This window comes from Mauremys mutica, chromosome 6 (genome assembly GCF_020497125.1).
Source record: "Mauremys mutica isolate MM-2020 ecotype Southern chromosome 6, ASM2049712v1, whole genome shotgun sequence".
Taxonomy (NCBI): domain Eukaryota; kingdom Metazoa; phylum Chordata; order Testudines; family Geoemydidae; genus Mauremys; species Mauremys mutica.
This window is the reverse complement of record NC_059077.1, coordinates 103,419,800-103,442,700: the sequence shown is the minus strand read 5'-3', so window position 1 is coordinate 103,442,700 and position 22,901 is coordinate 103,419,800. Positions and strand designations below refer to the sequence as shown.

Genomic DNA, 22,901 nt, shown 5'->3' with positions numbered 1-22,901 from the left:
ATTAGCTAACAGCTCAAATAGTTTTTGTCAAGGCAGTGAAGTTATCCATTATACAGGAGAACTTGTGCAACACAGACCAAATGAGGTCAGAAATCTGTGAATTTATATAACATAATTTTTTAGAATGGGGAAGGACTTTCGTCCTGTCTGAAATAAATATGTGGATGGAAAAAATCTTGTCAATCTTTACTGCACTGGACAAAAATGTCCTAAGCCACTACGCTGCTTTAAAAATGAATCCTTCATGGATCTAGCCTAACCTCCTCCATTGACCATGACTTTCTCTAGACTCACATTTCTGGTCCCGGAATTTGTCTAGTGCTGCCTGCTTGTCGCATAAAGCCGTATCATCACTTAGGGCATGAGAATCTTTTCCTCTGCAGCTTCTGCCTTCCTGTCTCTGTCTCTCTTCCCGAAGATATGTGGGGCTTTTGCCCCCTTGCCGGTACTTCTTTCTTTCTCACTCCCTTCTCCTGTTCATTATTCTGTCACTCTCCAAATGTTTACAATGTTTCAAACATTTTGGGAGACTTTGTGTTAAGTGGGGTCAGGATTTCACCCCAGTCTTTCTTCTGTACTAGAGTCTCGCTATCTTGGGCCCAGGGATTCAGGCTGGCTTGTAGTCAGGCAGCTCGTGCTGCTGCTTGTGTTGAGATGCTCACACAGCTTTTTTGAGTGCGGTAGCTTGAGTAGTGCTAGCACGTGACTGTCTGGTTCCATTCACAGGAGAGTACCTCCTAGCCCAGGCAGACAGACACGTGCTAGGTCTGCTTGAGCTAGGGTACTAAAAATAGCAGTGTAGGCATTGTAACACAGGCAGCAGTACAAGCTAGCTACCCCAGTACAAGCCTGCCCGATTCCCTCAGTCCAAGCTCGGGTGGCTAGCCTGAGCCACCACCCATGCCGCAACATCCTCACAGCTATTTTTAGTGTGCTAGCTTTAGTAGAGCTCTACCTGAGCTGTGAGGTATGCTCCTGGCTGCAGTGTAGGCACACCCTTTGAGTTCAAGTTTTGTGCTGCCTGGGGACCCCAACGAGGGCATTGTGCAGCATGGAGGTGAAAGACAAAGATTAGCACAAGTTGTGAAGCAAAACAATTCTCATAGAAGCAGAAAGACTGGAATGCACCGAGTATGTAGGTGGGTATGTTTACCTGAAATGGAAGGTGGTCAGGCTATGGGAGGACTAGCAAGGCAAGGATTAGCATGTGTGAACTGGCCCTCTTGCACTGCAGTATGGCTCCAATGTCAGTAATAACAAAACCAAACCAGAGAGCAGAGCCTGGGAGATAAATCCCACTTTGATTTGCTCTTTGACCGTGGCTGTCTAATGGTACATAAAACCCCCTGAGCTACAAATTATAGCTTGTTTTTAAAATGTCCCCATCCATTGCTAAAATCAATGTTGTTTTTTCCACATAGTGTAGGTGTTACGCTGATAGAAATTAGAAGTGGAAAAGATCTATTAGGTCTAGTTTTTCCTTTGCCAGTGCAAGATTTTTCCCAAGAGGTTCTCCCCTCCCGCCCTCCCCCCCGCACTGCTTTATCAGGTCTTGCCTTTTGAGATTATTCCAGCCTCTAATAGGTCTCTCTGTTGGGAAATATTTCCTAGATATTCAGTTTAAATAATCCTCTTCTGAATTTCATCCTATAACTCTTAGATCGAAGTTCCCACCCCACTCCTTTCTCCGTTTTGGGTGTTTTCATCTTTCAAATGCTTCCAAAGCATCATTATTTCCCGTTGGCCCCAACTTAGCCAAGTTCAATTATATTGGTTCTTTAGTCTTTACGCCTAACTTTTTCTATCCCCCTAATCCTTTTTTTTTTATTGTGCTCTGAATTTCCTCCAGTTTGTGGACATTTTTCTTGTAGTGAGGTTCCAGAATTGAATGCAATTTTTTAGGTATGATATCATATAAAGAGGCTAAAAACACTATTAGATGAATGTTATGTATGTTTACACTATCTCTATTTTAAGGCTTATAGAGAGGCAGCTTTGTATAGATTTTCAAATGCATCTGAGAAGATATGTGCTGCAGGGAGGAAGGCCAAGATTTACACTAGTGTAGCAGAGCAGAATCGGGCCCTGTGCGTGGTTTCCTGATAGCTGAAATTAATATCCAAGCTGAGAAACATTAAAACCCATGCACTGAATACCTGAAGCTGCTCGCATGATGTGATTAGGATTTCACAGCATGTGATTAGTGGATAGAAGATGTGTGCACCCTAGATGAGCAGCTAGCATGGATGCTGTTGCACTTGCATATCTGTAATTCTGCTCTAGTTAAACCCGACCTGAGTCACAGTGTAAAAGTTATTGCTGGGGTAGGAAGTGAAACCAATTGCTTTGATAAGATTAGTCTGACGCATACTACTTGAAATATCCACTACCTTGTAAATAGCATTTTGTAACTCAGGAACATTGGCTTAAGGTTCTTTTCTATGCTCTCTCTTCCCACTATTGACTCTGAGGAATGGTTAGCACAGAAAACAATATATTTTAACTAATTTTTTTTAAAAAATCCTAATAAATTCCCTTGGTACTTCCTGGTTCACTGGTTTATAACCACAACATTCCCTGTAACATTTCCAAGCACCATCCTTTTCTTTTTTTGTCTAGGAAGTAAAAACTCCTATTCAGGTCTCATATCCTTTTTATCACTCTAACATTCTCCAATGCAGCCTCCCCACTCCCTGCCATCATAGTGTTTAAGGCCAGAAGGGACCACAAGGTCATCTAGTCTGAACTCCTACATATCACAACCACCAACACCACCCACACATTTATCCAACAGTCAGAATGAGACCATACTATTACAGCCCATGGGAGACTAAACTATTATGTTAGGCAGAGAATAGGAAGGACTTGGGTGCACCAGTGCCTCAGGCCACTGCAGTGGCAAAGAAATGATAGTGAGATATAATCAGATAATCCTGTCAAATGACCTGCACCCACATGCTGCAGAGAAAGTCGAAAACCCTCCAAGGTCACTGTCTGCCAGTTTCACCTGGGGGAAAATTCCTTCCTCGCTGTTTTAATTATATTGCCTCCCCAGTGCTCTGGAACTGACTGCCTATAGATTTCTGCATAGAGTTTAAGGTGCTGATTTTGACCTATAAAGCCCTAACTAAATACTGGGTCCTGCCTGCCTCAGAGATCACATCTCTGTCCCCAGGTCATTTTACTACAGCTAGAACTTGCAGATGCCCTGTAACTGGCGTCTCCTGGTATAAAGGAGAAGGAGCTCCTAAAAGGGTCATCATCATTATGTTCCCATTATGCCTCTGGCGTTTAAGGCAGCAACAAACTTCCTCTCCTCCAGTCTGTTTCTGGTAAGTTTTACAATGATTCCCCAGCTGTGCCCCAGGTTCTTCAGCTCAGCTTCCACAGCTCTTCAGCAGATTATTTTCTGGCGGCATCATTTTCACTAGCCTTCAGGTGTCCATCTTATTCTTACTCTGGTGATGGAATCAGTTTCCATCTGAAGCACATGGCCAATCCATGTCCAGTGCCTCCTGGCAATGATGGTGCACATATCCTCTTGGCTGCACTGTGTCAATAGATCTTGGTTTGAGATTGGGCCAAAATATATGGAGGCTTTTCTGAGGCAGGTTGTATGGAATGAAGGGTGTTAGCCATAAACTGACCTCATTGTTAGACCCTTTCCCCCCATCTTGGTTCAAAATAGCCTGAATGTGTTGACTATCAGGGTACTGTCAGAGCTAAGATTTGGGGGAGACGGGAATGTTGTTTGAACTTAATGATTCTGTTTAGAATTGTTTCCTCTGATCTTGGTGAGGGGGACGGGGCAGGAACTGCTACTGATTCTCTTTAATTCATTGTCATTTTAATTTATGTCAAAAAGCCAGAAGAGTCACTTTAGGATTCATATTTATGATATATCACAATAAATAAATCAAGGGACTCTGTGAGTTTGCCCAAGGTGCTTTTACCACTGCCAGAGCACGGCATGGGGACAGACTCAGCCTCTTAGGTAGCCAGAACCCAGACCATATGGAGCATTATATGTCAATATCAAAAGGAAGGAGGGTCCTTTCTTTAGAGGCCCTTGATTCAAGAAAGCTTCCATGTTTGGATAAGCTGTTAAGCACATGCTTAATTTCCAGTGTTTAAAGTTAGGCATATGCTTAAGCATATGCTTAAATGATCTAGTGCCACCCTACTTTGGAGAAAAGACTTGAAATTTGGGGATGGGCAGTTAGTGGGTTTCAGAGATATCTCTGATACCAGTAACTAACATATCTTTTGCAGTTCCCCTGCCTACCTCTGGCCAAATTATAAGCCCTTCAAAAAATCTCAATTTATACGTCCTCAGAAGAGACTTGTTAGAGTTTGGCAGCTAAATTCTCCAAAGATTGCATCTGTACTGGGCATGCTTCAACCTGGCAATAGGGGGTTGAGCAGGACTTTCTTTGCAATTGCTGCTTCCTGCTGCTGAGGGCCACTGTGGGGCCAGGCACAGACACCGAAAGCAGGGAGGCTCTTTTCAATGCTCTTAATGATCTCTCTGCTAGAACCCAGGCATCCCAAATAGGAAGTCACCTGTCTCAAATGCAGAAGTACAAGAGCCAGACGGTGTGGGCAAGAGCAGTGGAGGGAATAGACGCCTCCTGGTAAGTGGATTGGGGTGGGTGGTGGAGACTAGGCCAGGCTGGGCAAAGGGACTAGGAGCTGATGGGGAAATAATATGTGATCATGTAATTAAAGATGGCTTCATAATATATCCTTTTTCTAATGTGCTATGTCTATAGCCTTGATGCTTCAGGGTGTTTGACAGGATTTACATCACAATCACACTTTGGCTTAAAATATGCACATTTGGATGTAACATATGTGACAGTACCGCCCATAAGGCTCTATGGAAATAAGCTTAGAGTGTGTTTTATGCCACATATGCCATGTAACATATCTCTGTAAAGGTTATGGTCTACTGAACGTATTAATCCTACTTGCATGCATGTATCATTTTTGTAGTCGATGTTATGAATGTTGGCTGTATACTTGCTTGATTTCTAAATAACTGTAGTAGAGCATTTGATCAGTTCCTGGAGAAAGGAATGGTGGAATTAAGTACCTAATCAAGAAATACTTAAAAGACAATGGATCTTGGAAAGCTCCAATCCACATAGGATGTCTACTTGAGGACATTCAAGGTATCATGTAAACAATCGATACTACCTGTAAAAACTGTGAGTCATGCATGGACATGTGACTTGCCCAGGTGATTTCTAAACTCCCATCTTGGAGCTGGACTTTGCATAGGAGTGAGAAGGGGGTCGCCACCCACAAGAGAAAGTCTATTTAAACCCCTGGGAGACCCCTCCATTTTGTCTTCAGCTGGCTAAAGAGGGAGCCTCTCCACCCGCCAGGATACTTGAAAGAAACTGGAACAAAGAACAGTAATTACAGCGAGTGTGAGTGATTGCTGGACCCAGGCTAAAAGGAGATTAGCCTGTAAAAGGGAGCATTCTGGAACTGGTGAGGATCTTATCAGTATTCAGTTTGATTAGACATAGATTTGCGCATTTTATTTTATTTTGCTTGGTGACTTCCTTTGTTCTGTCTGTTAATACTTGGAACCACTTAAATCCTACTTCCTGTATTTAATAAAATCACTTCTTACTTATTAGTTAACTCAGAGTATGTGTTAATACCTGGGGGAGCAAACAACAGTGCATCTCTCTCTCTCAGTGTTATAGAGGGCGAACAATTTATGAGTTTACCCTGTATGAGCTTTATACAGGGTAAAATGGATTTATTTGGGTTTAGACCCCATTGGGAGTTGGGCATCTGAGTGTTAAAGACAAGCACATGTCTGTGAGCTGCTTTCAGGTAAACCTGCAACTCTGGGGCAAGTAATTCAGACCCTGGGTCTGTGTGGGAGAAGACGGGAGTGTCTGGCTCAGCAAGACAGGGTGCTGGAGTCCTGAGCTGGCAAGGAAAGCAGGGGTAAAAGTAGTCTTGGAACATCACGTGGCAGCTCCCAAGGGTTTTCTGTGATCCAACCTGTCACAACATAGACAATTGATATGGCCATCCCTAGAAAGAGCCAAGAATGTGATCCAGCAAACTGAGCATTTCTTACAGCACTTGAACTATCACTGATTGCTGGTTTATTGTCCGTAACAGTAGTTCCAGGGGATATTTATAATGTGAGCACTGGAAGCTTTCAGTGAGCAGATGGTGCAGGGTGTGTCAGTTTTGCCACGAGGTAAATTTATGCTCTACAGATCTACTTCAAAACTATGCTATTTCATTTAGTCACTTAATGCAAAGGCAGCTGCATATTATATTTGCTTTAACTCTAGTTATATGGATTATTTGTCAAACTCCTAATTATAGTATTTTGAAAGATGTGGCAGGTGGGGGGGGACAATAATTATACAGGCTGAGGGGAAAATGAACATTTTGAAGCTGAAACTCAGATATACCTTCCCAGATTGCACAAAAGTCCTGGAAGTCTAGAAAATGAAATGTGAGTATTCCATACGCGACACACCACTTTAGAAATGTGCTTGTTTTTAAATATCTGCCACTCTACAGAATATTTGCTGCCTAGCCACAATTAGCCTGGCCTCTTCTCTGTGTGTCACAACATGCCTGGAATCTGCACTGCACTGCATGGGGGACTGCACTCTGCAAAGGGCATATGCAGTGTAATAGAGACCATAAAGGAAGGCTAGCTCACCCCACTCTGTGCTTTAACTTGTGCTAACCAGTTTGGCCTAACTTTAACTTTAGCTTGGTTTAGGAATCCAGATGCTAAATTCTGATTTTTTTCTGAGTGAAAGATGCTGGGGAAAGGAGTGGAGCTCTGAGTCTAGTGGCTTTGGGAGGGTTTTTTTTCTTTTTACCTGAGCAGGACAGGATAGCTCAGGATGCCACAGGGAAACGTGCTCGGCAGAGCTCCTCACTGCCACTCTGAAGTGAAGTTCTCCAGAGTACATGCTGCCACCCGCAGCACCTGTGCAGGCAGGGCTGGCTTTAGGAAGTGCGGGGCCCAATTCGCACAGTTTCGACGGGGCCTCGGCAGGGATGACTTTAAAAAAAAAAAAAAACCACGTAAAAAAATACGTGGGGCTTGTACGCACCAGGCGTTGCTCCGAGTCTTTGGCGGCACTTCAGCGGCGGGTCCTTCACTTGCTCCAGGTCTTCAGCGGCACTGAAGGACCCACCGCCGAAGTGCCGCTGGAGACACAGAGCGCCGCCAGGTGAGTAAAAATTAAAAAGGCGCCTCTAGCCAGGGAAGGGATTCTCACTGGGCGCGGGGTCCTCTTAGGCGTGGGGCCCGATTCGGGGGAATTGGTGGAATAGGCCTAAAGCCGTCCCTGTGTGCAGGGGTGGGGTGCCAATGCCAGGTCACCAAGTCAGCTGACACACTAGGGTCGTTAGCCCTGGGAATGGGATGGATGGGTGTATGAAGCCTCCCCACCCAGCCTGTCCCCAACCCACACATGCAAGAGAGAGCAGAATTTTGCCCATAATCTTTTCAGTTGATTAATGCTTTGCTCATCCCATTATACAATCCATCCATCATTGACACACAGTTTTGTGTATTTGTGTACGCTCAAGTCATCTTTCCATCTAGTTTTGGTCCATTAGCAGTTTGTCTACAGATTACATTAATTCCAGCCTCCATTTATCAATAAATAATATCCTGTCTTTATCATACTTAAATAGTTGATACAACTGAATCAGAACTCACAATTTAGGCACAAAGAAATTTAAGACCTCATCTACATTGGACTGGGGATTATGTTTAATGACCATTCATTCATTTTTAAATTTATAAAGAGTGCTTAGCACCACTGTCCCTGGACCCATACAGTAGGCCATACCCTGAAGTCCTTGTTTTGTAGTTGGCATGCTCGTAATCTTGAGCTAGTGAATGAGTCTGGCCCACGCAATGGCCCTGCCTTTACAACAGAAAGAGAGAGTGTCACTAATTCCCATCTTTCTTTTCTTCATTCTCTCTCTCTCCCCCCCACCCAATTTTCAGTTTGGCTTCACTCTGGGCCAGGATGCTCCATTGAGTGCAATGGAAAAGCCTAGGGCATGAAAAAGAAATAGCCTCACTCACTTGGGCAGCTGTGGCCCTTGTTCACTTTTTGAGGAAGGGGCCTGACTTACTAAAGAGACCTGAAGACAAAGGCAACAAGTTTGTCAGTTTAATTTTCGTCTGGTTTTTATTGCTGATTTTTTTTCACTGCTTCTCAAGGGAACCAAGTGGGGCTATCAGGCCCTGAATCACCTTGTTTTCTGATGCTCATGATTTCGGCACCCCCTGACTGTGTGGCTCACCACTGACCGTAAAACCTCAAGCAGCAGTGGCCTCTTGTAAACGTTGTCAAAGCCAAGGATTTAGTCAGTAGTGTTCCCAGAATTCTGCTTTCTAGTTCATTCTTGTGTTGAAAAGTGAAGTGAGCAAAGTTTTTCACATGATTTTTTAAAAGCAATCTTGTATGTAGGCGAAGCCTCACTGAAAACTGGACTGATGCCAGTGGAAAGGTGTCTGTACTCAGAGGGGAAGGCCAGATGCAATATGCTGAATTCTGGTCTCAGTTACACAATTATAAAGCTGGAGTAACTCCATTGTCTTCAGTAGAGTTAATCTGTAGTTACACCGGTGTAAATGACATCAGAGTTTGGCACACAATAGGAATTTATGTCATCTTAGACCTTAAGAACAGTTTTTCTGTATTTTAAATAAAGGCTTTTAAGTGTTGGTGTCCTTTTAAAGAAAGGTCAAACATAAATGGAATGGAAGCCTTGGAGAAACTTTTAAGTGGCTATTTAAATTTTGAGGTTACTTATTTGGATTGGTCCTTATTTTGGATTTCACGGTAGCTAAGAAATAAAATAAAACTGAAAAAAATGTAAAAGGACTAGATTTTCTTCTCATTTAAACTGTGTTACGTCCACTGATTTTAATAGACACACACCGGATTTACACCAGTCTAAGAGGAAAATCTTGATAGCTTTTTTTTTCCTATTCCTACTAATACTACTACAATTTCTTTGTACAGACTGGAAGCCAATAAGACATTTTGTTTAAAAAAATAGACCTTAAATGTAAAAGCTCATTAGTTATATCTTATTGAATATGGTGATGAACTGGCTATGCACATTACTGCTCTCTGTTTGACACCGAGATAAGGAGTTCTAATTTTGCCCAAGTCCTTTATATTGTTAGCTGCGATTCTCCTTAACTCCAGTTTAATAATGGCCTTCACTTTTGGAGCGGGAGCATCACAAAAACAAAACAAACAGAAACAAACATAGAGGAAGAAACATTTCTTTTAAAGTCAGAGAATTTAAGGTCAGAAATGACCATCAGATCACATCAGATCATCATCCTGTATATCATAGGCCACCACACCACCAAGCACCCACATACTGAACCCAATAACCAAAATTAGAAGATAGTATTTCAGAACGCAGGAGACTAGACTATTAGTTGGTGGCAGCAGGTCCCACAATCAAGCGCTGTCCTTCATATGACGTTACTGAATTACATAATGCAGCTCTTATACGTGATTGCCTCCCAAACACAGGCCAGCAGAGAAGTTGCAGAAAAGTCAGGCTCATATAATTTTATTATAACTATGTTTTTAAAAAATAGCTTGGACCTTCTCCCTACCCTATTATGCATTAAAATGGGTGTAAAAACAATGTCAGTCTGTGCCACTTTCCTTTGGTTAAATTTTAATCTGGGTTACGTAAAGGATTGTTCTCAGCCTGTTTCACCACTCAATTAATAAATACAGCCTTTTCAACAGGATCTGATAAAGATCAGTTTTGCTGGAACTTGTTTTCAATGCTCTTAGCTACCAAACAGCTTCCCTGCCATTGGCATCTGGAGGGAAATGAATCACAGCACAACCTCTCTGTAAAACTAGCTGCATTTCAGAGTGCAGTATAACTGTATGGCCAGGACATGATTAGTATAGTTTTATATGTGCAATAAATGAATAAGTCCACAAAGGGGGGCGGGGGTTTACTGTGAAGCAGTTGAGGTGCATGCTGATTTTTAGCCCGTCTTCTAGTCTGCATTTAACTGTTTTGCTAGTCCGCCTGCTGTGACTAGCTGTCCATTAAACAAGAGTGCTTGCCACTGGCTACAAGCATGATTTGCAGACCTTGCACTGCTCCAAGTTAGCATAGACTTAATTGACTCATTACCATAGAAAGTTTGCCCCTTCAAGCCAGACTGGAGGGCATTGGCAAGAGGGTGCATTCATTCAACTTTAACTGTGGAGAAATAGATGATCAATCCTTAGTACTGCTTAATCCCTTATCATGTTTAAACACTCTTCCTTCAGTCACTGAAAGGAAAAGTTGAATTTCTACAGAAAACTGTCAAGCAGTGATACTCTGGATGGGTTGTGTTTGCAAGCAAATCTCAAGCCTTCCCCCTGCATCATCTGATAACAGGTTGTTCTTTCGGGAAGAAAAAGCGCAATGGCTGAAATTCTTCATGTTTAAACAGCATTGACTCGTAAGTCTCTAAAAATCTTCATCAGCAACAGCTAAGGTACTGTTGTTGAAGGCCAATGTCAAGGAAATGAAGCATGCCTACAGCAAATTAGCCTCTGGAATAATTGCATATGCTTGGGTGTTAATCTGTTTAAATCTAATTTTATCAGCAAAACACTAAAGATTGATGACCATCTTGATTACAAGTCTGTCCTTGGTGATAAGCATATGGGAAGTTTAACTACATCTCGTTCCCATCAATCACTTCCAAACTGGAACATTTCATGTTCATGCCATTAACTGTAGAGGTAAATTTTCAAAGTACCATGTGGGAATTGTATACAAACCCTGTTAATGAATAATAACAGGATTTGTGAGTACCTACAGTACAATGCTTTGAAAATGTATCTGGTCACGTATTTTTCAGGGACTAACAGAGTTTGGTGCAAATTTCTTATCATTATGTGGGCCACTACTCTCCAGCGTATGTATATTCTTGAAGACTGCCATAAATGCTGTATATAGAATGCACAGATAAAACACTAGATTCTACTGTGTGAGGATGTGAGCCAATTGAAAAAGATGGGCTGTATACATGCAGGCAGGCATACATATATATATAGTACAAATAGCTGATGATCCAAACATCTGTGAACTTTTGTTTTTTTTCTGATACATGTCTCCGGCGTTGATTGGATTGATTTAGATGGCCTTTTATTGACTAAATATATCATTGTTGCTTGCCTTTTTAAAAGCATTCCATTAAAACCATCAGTCACTAGCAGTGCTTCCTGGGTTTTTTCAATAGTAAAGTCAGTTATACTATTATGTAGCCTCATCTGTGTCACCATGGTTGAATTTAGCTTTTCAGAAAAAAGTATCAGAGAATTTTATAAGGGCTGGGGTGAAGCTTCAGAAATTGACAAGCATAATGGATATTTTTTGTTTAGTTATTTCTAGAACTCATTTCAAGAACAAAGGCCAACCATATGATTATGCTATGATTGTGGGATTGTTTGTTGTTGTCGTCATTATTGTTTAACCCTCCAAAGCCTTCACTTTTGAAGGCCATTGATTTCAGTGGGTTTTGGAGCAGGCCTTAGAAGAGGACTGGAGGATGTAGTTATCTCTCTTTGTCTAATTTCATTTTGTTTCATTGGGGATGTGGTTATATGGAAGTTTTAAACCTAGGATCAGGTGAAATAAACTCACACTGAATGAATAGGTTCCATTAGGCCACTGGGCAGAGTTAAAGCACTAAGCAAGGCAGTCCTGGTGGTTGGTTTTTTGGTTTGTTCCCCCCCCCAACCCTTAAAATAAACTTTCAGCTCCTACACCACTCACAAGTTACCTTGATTCTCTAGTGCTATCTAGTGGTCAAAGAGGAAAAACAGTTAACATGCATAGATGGAAGTCGAGAGGTTTCCTTAGTTAGGGCACTAGTTTTCAAACTTTTTAGGCTGCATACCCCTTTCCAAACAATAGAGTCTACTGCTTACCCCTAGCTGCGATAGGATCATAATATACCTATAAAACAGATCCAGACTTGGCTCTAGCCTCTGTCAATAGTAAAAGTGCATCAATGACTGACAAAGGGAAGGACATGATTGGATTGTTGTACATGAAAAGGAGAAGTACATGGGCTGTGCTCTAGCCATGCTGGAGTCCCTACAGTTGGCTTTTGGGGAAAACAAATCAACAGAGAGGGAGTAGAGCGCACAGCTTCCCCACCTGAAATTAGCTAAAGCAACACAGAAACCTAGCTCCCACTGTTGGGAACCTAGAACCATTGTGGATCTGGGCCCGAGTGAACACACGGTGCTGTATTTTATATTCAAATGAGGTTTTACTCATAAATTTAAAGCTTCGTAGCATTCATAGTACGTATGACCCGTCTGCCTAGCTCTGCACAACCTTAATTTTACTCCACTAATGCACATCATGTCCCCTAGTTCAAGTCCAAGCTACAAAAACTGACACAGCCAGTGTGCTAGCCCAATGTGGTGGAATTCCTCGGCAGAAAGCTAATCGGAAGGGTTATATTATTCTTGTTTGTTGCAGGTAACACAACTGGCAATGAAGATTAGTACATATTTAAAACTAGCCTCACTTTAATCCTCAGAATAATTTCATTCAAACAATATTTCTTTGGGCCTGTACAGATTCTTTACGTTTGTGTTAAAGGGTCAGATTTTGAAAACCCAGTTTCCATTTTATCTGCTGGAAATACTTGGGGGTCATAGCTACACGGAAGGGTGATGCATCATGAACTGAATACTCTACCTCCAGCACTTGACCTGGGTCACAGTTACAGAGGTTAATACCACCCTTACCTGGTGACAGGGATCAGTATCCTCTGACTCTAGTGGTTCCTGAGAGTCAATACTTGCAGGTGCAAGTTCATTGCAAAAATTATGTATGGGCACTTATATCATCTTGACATCTAGGCAGCAAATTAGGTGTCTAATTCATATAAAACACAGCCTCCTTTGTACCCCCAAACCTGCAGTTACCAAAAACCAAGGCATGGTTAAGTACAGGCTGAAAATCTGGCCCACAGGCTGTGCTACAGAACCTGGTCAATAAGAAAAGGTAGAGAAAGGACCATGAAATTTGGGATGATTCAGAAGGAAAATGAATATGGGTAGATGAATCACACACAAGAATCAGTGATTGTCAGTACATCTACTGTACAGCCCAAGCACTGGTTACATTTTTACCCTCAGCTCCTGTTCCCTTCCACACACAGTTATTGATCTTTCCAGCAATATCAGAGGTTTAGAAGAATTGTAAACCACAGAAAGCCAACTGTTTTAATATGAACAATTAAAGCATCATACCAAATGAAATATATTAACGTGTGATGGATAGGCTTGTTGCAGAATCACAGAAACCTCATGGCTAACGTACCTGTTTGTTATGGGTGCCATTCAAAGTACTACATGTTTAGTTTAGTTTTTTTTCTGCTGAAAAAAACACTAAGTAGTTACATAAAACCTGCATACATTATCATAGACCTCATTCATTTTCCTCACTTCATCAGCTGTTTGAAAATGACTGTATTTACTGTTTGGGTTTAGTACTAAGCCTGCACTTTAAGTACAAACAGAAAGTTCCTACCATGAGACAAATTTCCTTAATCTCAGTTGTGTGTGGGCAGAAGTGGAGACCAAATGATTTATTCAGGGGCAAACCAGCTGTCTGGCAGAGCCAGAATTAGAACTCAGACTGACTCCCATCTCATGACATGCTTCCTTCCATGGAATAAGTTCTAGATTTTAACCCACTTCCCAAGTGAAGTGTACAAAAGCACCATGAATAGACAAAAATGTGTATGACAATAGCTGTGTTGGGCTATCCCCTTAGCCAGTAGACTATTTTCATATGCTGCAAGTATAGGGCTCGTTAAGTCTGCCAAGATGGGTAGAGAGAGAGAGATGAAAAAGTTTCCAAACAAACATAGTTTTGCCCAATCAGAATGTATTCTTAAATAATTGAGTAACAAGTCAGACATTTACTGTCTGAACACTGAAATTGAAACTGGTCCTCACCTGCTTTTAGCAGTGCAGCTGCTAAGTCTGCTGCAGGCAAATACAATCAGATACTAAAACCTCTAGTATAGCACTCAGTTAGTTAAGATTAGTTATATTGATAAGTAATCTGATTCGCACACAAAAAAAACCCCTTTTGTACAGAACTCACTATTCCTGAGCTAATACCTTCACTGTGTCTCACAGATTTTATTGATAAAGGTTGTTTTTTAAAATGTGTCTCAAAGGAGATTAGGTGGGTTGCTTTCTTGTAAATACATTTTGCCACTATATTTTAATACAATAATTTTCTTGTATGACAATGCTGACGATAAAAAACAGTAAGTCAAGCTAAAATAAATAAAGGTTTTTAGAGAGGGCCAGTATCTTTAATCTGAGATGCAAGCAACGGTTTCAGGGTTTGCACTGTCTAAGCTCATACCCTTTCTATTTAATTGCTATTCAGAATTATTAGGGGAACAGTATCCACTTTTTATGTATAGTTTCAAATTATGTTTCTGTCAGGAATAACAATATCGAGCCCATTGTGGAAGCATTTTCCATAGTGAAAAAAATGCTGAGGGTGGGGAAATGAGAACAATTTAAAGTGAAGCATGTCCTAGTTCTACAGTAGAAATGAGGTCATATTCCATTCACCAGGGACATTATTACAATGTGTTCACCATCAGTAAGTGGAAGTTTTGCTAAAAGCAATAGGATATTGTTACATGCTTACATCAACCTTACTATAGTGACCATGAACACCCAGTAACTCCAAAAGTTTGAGATCTGTAAAGGTGCCATGGCAGATCCCTGATCCAGTAGTTGGAAAGGAACAAAATAGAAAGTACATATAATGTAGTTTTAAAGGCTTTTATGCACTAAAGTGGTCCATGCATGCAACTTATTTAGTAACACTTGTAAAAGTAAGTCTTCATCTCTTCCCACCAGCATCATATGTGCCACAGATGAGAAATACCTGATAAATAGCTTAGCCATTCTACAGAGAGTTGGGTTTTGTTTTTACAAATCAGTGGAAAGGAAAAAAATCTGCATAACGTGGATTCCATTTTATAGCTTGGGAAAATATTGGATTTGCAAAACGGAACAGTTTGGTTAATCATTGCTGAATATTTAACCATTGCTCTCTGTTCCTGCAACAGTACGTGCCCTTTTGCCACTGAAGAGCAGAACAAACAGGCCCATTAATCAGGTGCAATTTTTGCCATGTAATATACAGCTCATGTTCTTGTTTTTATGGGCCAGATTCCTAGAGAGGATGAATAATCTCAACCCCCCGGATGAAGCACCGATCTGGGCTGCTGTGAAACCCCAACCACAAATTAAAGTCTCCTTTCCCTGATGGGTTTCAGAGTAGCAGCTGTGTTAGTCTGTATCTGCAAAAAGAACAGGAATACTTGTGGCACCTTAGAGACCCTGATGGAAAGCCTCCTGCAAAACAGCACTATCACTGCCGGGGGGAGAAATTTGCTCCCCTCCATGTGAGCTGTGTTCAGTCCAGACCCACATTTTTCACACGTCTCTTTTACTAATACTGTGCTATCTTATTAAAAGTCAAGCGCTTAGCAGGATTCAACTAAAGGATGAAACATCTGTATGGATAATGGGCTTGGCCCTCTGAAATGCTGAGCCCTCCTTCTGATGTCAATCCTCCAAAGCATTTAAGCACGTACTTAACTTTAAGCACAGGAGTAGAGCCATCGAAGTAACTGGAAAGCTAGTGCTTTGCAGAATCAGGGCCAGAGGGCTCAGCACCTTGCAGCATGGAGTCTAATTACATTAGATAGGGTTAACTACACAATGATGAAAGAGAAAAGAAAGTTTGGAAGGGTAATCAGCCCCTTGCCATCAGTGGTTGGTGTATACACTGAAGCATAAGTTATTCCATACTTGTCCACTATGTGGTATCTTGTGTTTTTCTCTGAGGAAGCAGTACTGGCCACTGTCTAAGACAGAATACTAGTCTAGCTGGATCACTGCTCTGGCAAGTCCTGTCCCCCTAATCTAATTCTATTTTCACTGATTTTTCCATCTGACAACTTGGAGAAAAATTACTTGTGACTTCACATTTATTTGTAGTCCAGTGGTTCTCAAACTTTTTTTTGCAGGCCACCTGAAAATTGCTGAGGGGCTCAGCAGACCACTTAATGATCTTTCCAAATGTTGTTTGTACCATTAGCTAACTATTGTAAAGCTCTTTGGATAAGAGCACTATATATAAAAAAACAATAATTAACTTTTTTGTTCTACAAATAAAAGCACACAACTCATATTTTAATATCAGTAGTCTTATCTTTCTAATGCAATGGATGTGCCCCCTCTGGCCACTGCAGCCCTGCACGTCCCAAATCCCCCCCACCCCTCTTCTCACCCTACTGCCCCCTCCCACCTACTCCCTAGTCCCCACAAGGCCACCACCTCACCTTACATGTGCATCTTCTCCAGGGTCCAGGCACCTAATTAGTGGAGCCACGCCTGTGCAACTCCACTAATTAGGTGGGTGGCCCTTCATTCTCTTGTGTGCAGCCGCCCAGGCGTGCATCTTAGAGAGAACTATCCGTGGACCACCTGAAGGGAGCTAGCAGACCACTGGTGGTCCACGGACCACAGTTTGAGAATCTTTGTTCTTGTCAGTTTTGATGTCTGGGTCTCATGAATTAGCTGGAAGACAGTATTGCAGTGTTTGGAATGCAGCTATGCAAAAAACACATTTAAATATAGTTTTTAGTGGAAAAGTGAAAAGAATTTTTGATTCATTTATATCATTAATCCTGGTTTTGTTAAATCTGATGTTATTTTACAAAAACTAAATTGTGGGCCTAATACCAACCCTTTAATAATGGAAAAAACCAACTTCATCACAAAGCAACCACAAATACACCTGCAACTTTATTAATTCACCTTTTACAGCTTCATATTTATTCTCTTAAATCCTGCATTTAGACTCGAAGGCAATAATAAAATTCTGTACACTACTTCTGTTACAAATATAGATAATATTTGAAGAGACTTTTCATACTCTAACATGGGCATTTCACACACTATACTGGGAATGAGTACAGGCTAATAATGCATCACCAGTTGCCTCAAGTACTGGCACCATCTGTTTTTCTTAGCCTATTGTATTGTAACATCTAAAATAATTATTGAAAAAGAGGGGTTTTTTTTAGTTAATCCACTTATATTTAGCTATCAATTCACAAGCAGTATCTCTCAAACATTCCTAACCCTGCTGTTTTTCACTCACATGAATGAATGGTGGCTTTTTTGCATATTTCTCTAGCACAGTTTGAATGTGCCCCCACTTCAGAACTCAATTATTAAATATTATAAACAACTGACATGGTGCTCCAGCTGCTCTAGGTTTTTGCTGGTCAATATGCAGAGTCTTGCAGCTCCATGAAAGTACGCGGTGGGCAGCACTCTAGCCTAAAGGAACACCAGTGCTCACATGATCTTTGACATTTCTGCCTCTCTAAAGGTTTTAAAAAAGACATATTGTATTTAGTGACAAGGTAAATCAGAGATGGGGCTTCACCAAGCAGATACATACAGTACTAGGCAAAAGGGGGGAAGCTGACAGGGTGTTTACAAGGTCCAAGGACAACACTTTATAGTGAGAGGCTAGGAGAGTTGTTCCTCGAGCTTTACAGGGCTCCATCTTACATATCAGTGCCTGGCTTGTAAGTGTTCAATAATTTACAAATCCTTCCAGCAGCTGCCCGTCCTTTCAGCTCCTGCATGCTTCTGACTAAGGTGAAGATGAAGAGGAACATCTACCATTCGCCCTACTCTTGGACTCCTCTATACTGGGGGGGGGGGTCTTTATTATTCTACCCCTCCTCTCTCTCTTTTTTTGGGTCCTCCTCCTCTCTGAATGTCTTCAGTATCTGCTTCTACTTAAAGCAGTGCTGGGCAGCCTGTGGCCTGCGCGCCACATGAGGCCCATCACGGTAATCTGATTGCAGGCCGTGAGACATTTTGCTGACGTTGACCGTCCGCAGGCACGGCCCATCGCAGCTCCCAGGGGCTGCAGTTCGCTGTTCCCACCCACTGGGAGCTGCAGGGGGCCATGTCTGGGGACGGTCAACGTCACCAAAATGTCTCATGGCCTGCGATCAGATTACTGTGATGGGCCGCAGGTTGCTCACCACTGGCTTAGAGCAATAGCAGCAGCATGAAACCTCACCCATTTCACTATTTTCCACTGGGCTCTGACTAGTGACATGGAAGCTACCCATAGTGGTTAATTTGTGCTGCTGCTTCAAGAAGCTCTGCGCAGCAGTGACTGTGACACTGGAGCTGCCAGTCTGCAAACTCAGGAAGAGGGCAGTGTTCATTTTACTGTTCACATCGGGAACATTATCTTCATACCCACCAAGCTTAGGAACTTCACTACTTTAAAAGAGAAGCCTAAATCCTTGTGATATTGCAGATACAGTAGGGCTCCCTCATTCACCAGGGAAAGTTTCCTGCAAGTGGATTTTTCAACTCCCGAGCACCAAAAAAAAAAACCCCAACCCCCTCCCCCCCAATTATTTTGCTTCTGGAGCATGTAATTAGCAGCACTGACTTTCTAACTAATTTTTCCATCTGTCTTCTTTTGTTAAACTGTTCTTCCTCCGGTGACTTTATTTCTGCTATTTAAATAGTCTCAGTTATCTCCTCCCCCCTTGACTATTTAGCACACACATTCTCCCTCCCACACCCATCTCAAATATTCAAAGCCTCTTTGCAAAAACCATTCCAGTTTTGCAATGCGGTTACTAATGCAAACTTTCATGGTCTGGTGGGTCACCTGTATTCATTACAATAATAATAAAAAACCTTAAGTCTTTGCCAGAGACTACATAAGCCCATCCCAGTGATTCGACAGTAAGACAAATAGTTCTATTGTGTTCAAAAATATGATTAAGTGTTATTTTTTCTTCAGTGATATAACAGTCTGGTAAAGCTGGAATAGCAAGAAGGCTACATAAACATTTCCATTCTCTTTGCTACGTGGAATGTAGATAATGGAATCTTGTTGATCCTATTATTTGGACAGCCGGTTCATGAGAGAACAGTCAGAGTGACAGTCCCTTTTGTCCTTTTTAGAAGAGCCACTGCTTCTTCATGGGTCACCCCTTCTAAGCTCTGCCCGTTGACAGCAATGATCTGATCCCCTCTCTTCAGCCGTCCGTCCTCTGCTGCTGCACCCTGAAATTAAACAGCACGTAACTGCAGACATGCATTTCTGAAACTCCTGGTTTTATAGCTGTTCACAGAGAAATCTAAAGAGGGTCCTAGTACGATGGGTTCAATATACAGCACACATTAAATTTTCTGCTTGAGAAAGGCTAAGCTGATCAGTTTTCGTTACTAGAAATCCAGGCTCATTTTGTCCTTAGTAGGTACTGGTTCTATCTGCCTATAGGTTTTTGCATAAGGTTTCCACTGTGCAAACTAACCAGATGGAGTAATGAAAGTCCTCATCACCTTATGAATGGAATGAAATTTACAGCATGGGAATGATGTACTGCATACATTCTATAAGTCAGAGCTGTGGAATTTTTAAACTCCTTCAGCCGTCTTGGTTTGGCTGGCCAAGTTCTCAACAACTCAAATTAGAAATCAAATCCAGGTCTGAACCTAAACTTCGAGGTCTGGAGGTTTTCCTACTTGGTGTTCTGACTCAGGCCTGCTATACACCAAGTTTAGATCAGGATCTGAACTGCTCCAAAGTTAAGGTTTGGATCCAGTGGTTCTGGTCTATATTTGATTCCAATATTCATAGCAAATAATTCAAACTAACCCCAAGCACTGCTTGAAGAGAATGCAAACTAAACAGTGAGGGGCCAATTGTCCAAGGTGGACAACTAAATTACATCCTCAAATCCAAATGTGTGAGCAAATTGGGAATTCAGAAAATAGGGCCCAGTTTACTTAAAGCCTCAAACTGCAGACACAATTTTAAATGGTACCTGCATTCCTGCTTGGAGAAGACAAGCAATAAGATAAACTGTTCAGAACCCACTGGCTTCTCACCAGGCCATATATTAATAAATCAGCTGCTGAGCACTGAATTGTTTGAGTAGTTTTACACCTATGCACTTACCTTTGCAAATACTGTCTTAACGTAGATGGGTAAATCTCCATGAGGACTGCCATATCCTCCCACAATACTAAAGCCTAGACCGTCCTGTCCTCGGTCTAGAGTAATGGTCTTATACTGGGGGGGGCTACAACAGAGAAAAGAAGTTATCCTGTTTCTTTTGTGAATGTCTAGTTCAGTACGTGGATTGTTCAGCAAAGAGGCTCTTCACCTTTCAACACTAACAAATAAACTTTCCTTTGCTGAGAACTCTACACAGGATTTTAAGTATATTGCGGTGAATATTTCAGTTCATGTCAACCACTGAAATCCTGCTCAATGCCATAAGCTGGTTACTTATTTACAGTTTCCTTTCATAACTTCTCCATGGTACTTTACCTTCTGTCTGCAAAAGTTTATTCATTCTGTCATTTAATACACTGCATTATCGTTTGAATGGTCCACTACTGATGCTTATTACCTATGGATATGCTTGTTATCTATGGATAAGTAAGTACCAACATCCTGGAGCTCAGAGAAAAACAGAATAAACCCCACAAAAACTACAACATTATTTTAAAAAAACCTTCCTTCCCCCAAAACTCATATATAAGAGAAAAATCAAAAATAGCCCCAACCAATTCCTAAGCCTGGTTTAGTCATTCCTGTTCCCTTCTGTTGTTTGGTCTTATATTTTTATAAATTTGCAATGTTTTGAGAGACTATATGAACTACAGAACTTACAATTTCAATCACGTTTTTCACCACCCCCAGTAGGATATAATATACACTGTATACCTAGAAGTTTGGGGGCTGATTTTTAGTGATGGTCTGCTTTGAAATAATTTAATTTTTCAACCACAAAGAACTGTGCCCACATTTTCGCACTCAGGATGGAAATGTTAGCAGATAGGCATCCAACTACCTCTTTGCGCACATACATCATGTATTTAAATAGCTACTAATATTTGTGTCTGCAATGAATTCCAGGTACAATTATGTATAAAATTAAAACACCAATACCCCGCCCCAAGAACAAAAAACCCCCAACCACCATGGAGGTTGTGTTGGCCCAGGAAATCAGGTGACCTAGCAAAATCTATGATGCCCCCAAAACACTCCCTCAGGCAGTAAATGGCAGCTGTGCCTTGCAGCATACCCGACAAGTCAACAAACTCAGGCTCTGATAGACTGGCAGGGAAAGTGAGTTCCAGAGTTAGCAGATCCACACTTAAAATGCCCTGCCATTTAAGCATGGGGGCAATTAGCTTAAGTACTTCAGCTGATCTCAAGTACAACACAAGGAATGAAGCAGCCGCTACGGTGCTGAAATCAAATCAAATCAAATCATAGCCTTACGGGACAAAACCAGCATAGTGAATTGTACCCTGAAATGAACCAGAATGTCCTATGTGGCCTATGGAGCCCAGTTATATGCTTCCTGTGACAGTCATGACTAAGTTAGCAGGACACCTCACTCTGCACATGCTGCAACTTCTAAGCAGTTTTCAGGTGCAGTCCCAGCCAGTGGGCCTTACGGTAACTCAATTAGAAAGGATCCATCAAGGATAATATATGCACTTACCCTAAATCATCCTGAAAGATGCTGCTTGAGGTTAGTCCTGCAAATGAAAGGCTGGAAGCTGGTGGATCCTGTTGCTGACCGGTTACGACACTTACATCCCCTCCGGCCACCACCTGAGAGGGCACGTTGTAGATAGCAGTGAAATGAGGAAGGTGATGCTCGGACAACTGAGCACACAGTGATTAACACCACAGTATTTACAAAGGTGAAATGACCAAAACAAGCCTCATTTGTTGCAAAAACCTTTCTTCCTTTCAGCTAAAATAAGAATAAACGGTAACTTTGGAGCAAAATATGGTGAGGATGTGAAAACTGCACAACATAACCTTCCAACCCTCTATATTCTCTGGCTACATTTTCCTCAGAAGTCGGCAGTTGTGTGTTACTCTTGGTTTTTCAGCCTCAAAATCAAAACTGCAAAGTGCATTCTGAACATCAGTGCAGAGAAACTCCTTACCTGCAGTTCAACAGTGCCTGAAGCATTTTTCAGTAGGCTGACAGCTTGGGAGTGTGTCATGCCCTCAGTGGATGTTCCACAAATATTAACAATCCTATCCCCAACCTACAGAAGAGAAAATTAAAGAGCTAGCCATTAGTAAGAAGCTATGTCACTGAGATCTATATGCCATCTTTTCTACACAAAATAAGATGGTACCCTTTCCATGAAGATTACTTGAATTGAGAACTGGATCTAGCTAGTAGGATTTGCAAAAAATATATAGCATCAAGGAAATATTTACCACCTGTCTACAGCACATTCTTGTTCTTGGATACAATAAAGTCTTTGGCCCAGATCTTCAGCTGGTTTAAATCAAGGCAGCTTTAGTGAATTCAATAAAGCTTCAGCAATTTATGCCACCTGAGAATCTGGCCCTTTGTTTCCAGTGCAAGTCACAATTCTCTAGTGATAACTGGTGAAACAGCCCTGATTCCGTAGTAGTTACTGAGGTTTATATCCTCTAAGATCTGAATCTACTAGTGAATAATACAATCACATACATATAGAGATGTCAGTATTATAGTTTGCATAGTTGTAATTAGACATTAGAAGTCAACACATACACACCTCTGATATTTCAATCAGTAGACGATAGTCAAACATTTACACATTCTGGGAAGACAGACCAATGTAGCATATTATCATCAGGTCTCTTGGGTTCAAATGCAGCCTAGAATAATCCAATGCAACTCCCAG

The 22,901-nt window shown here is 41.5% G+C and overlaps 1 protein-coding gene across 11 annotated transcripts in view; it reads right to left on the bottom strand.

The window, feature by feature from the left end:
• Nucleotides 1-18,121: 18,121 nt before the first annotated feature.
• The window catches only part of MPDZ (multiple PDZ domain crumbs cell polarity complex component), a 134,670-nt gene continuing 129,890 nt past the window's right edge, over nucleotides 18,122-22,901 (bottom strand). For 10 of the 11 annotated variants that reach the window (XM_045021385.1, XM_045021387.1, XM_045021388.1 and 7 more), the window contains 4 exons: nucleotides 22,164-22,268; nucleotides 21,707-21,819; nucleotides 20,146-20,269; nucleotides 18,122-19,247 (listed from right to left, as the gene is read on the bottom strand). In XM_045021385.1, coding sequence (XP_044877320.1) covers nucleotides 19,101-19,247; nucleotides 20,146-20,269; nucleotides 21,707-21,819; nucleotides 22,164-22,268 — 489 coding nt within the window. In that variant the 3' untranslated portion in view covers nucleotides 18,122-19,100. The remainder of the gene's footprint in view (nucleotides 19,248-20,145; nucleotides 20,270-21,706; nucleotides 21,820-22,163; nucleotides 22,269-22,901) is intronic. The other variant, XM_045021391.1, reaches the window with a different exon arrangement.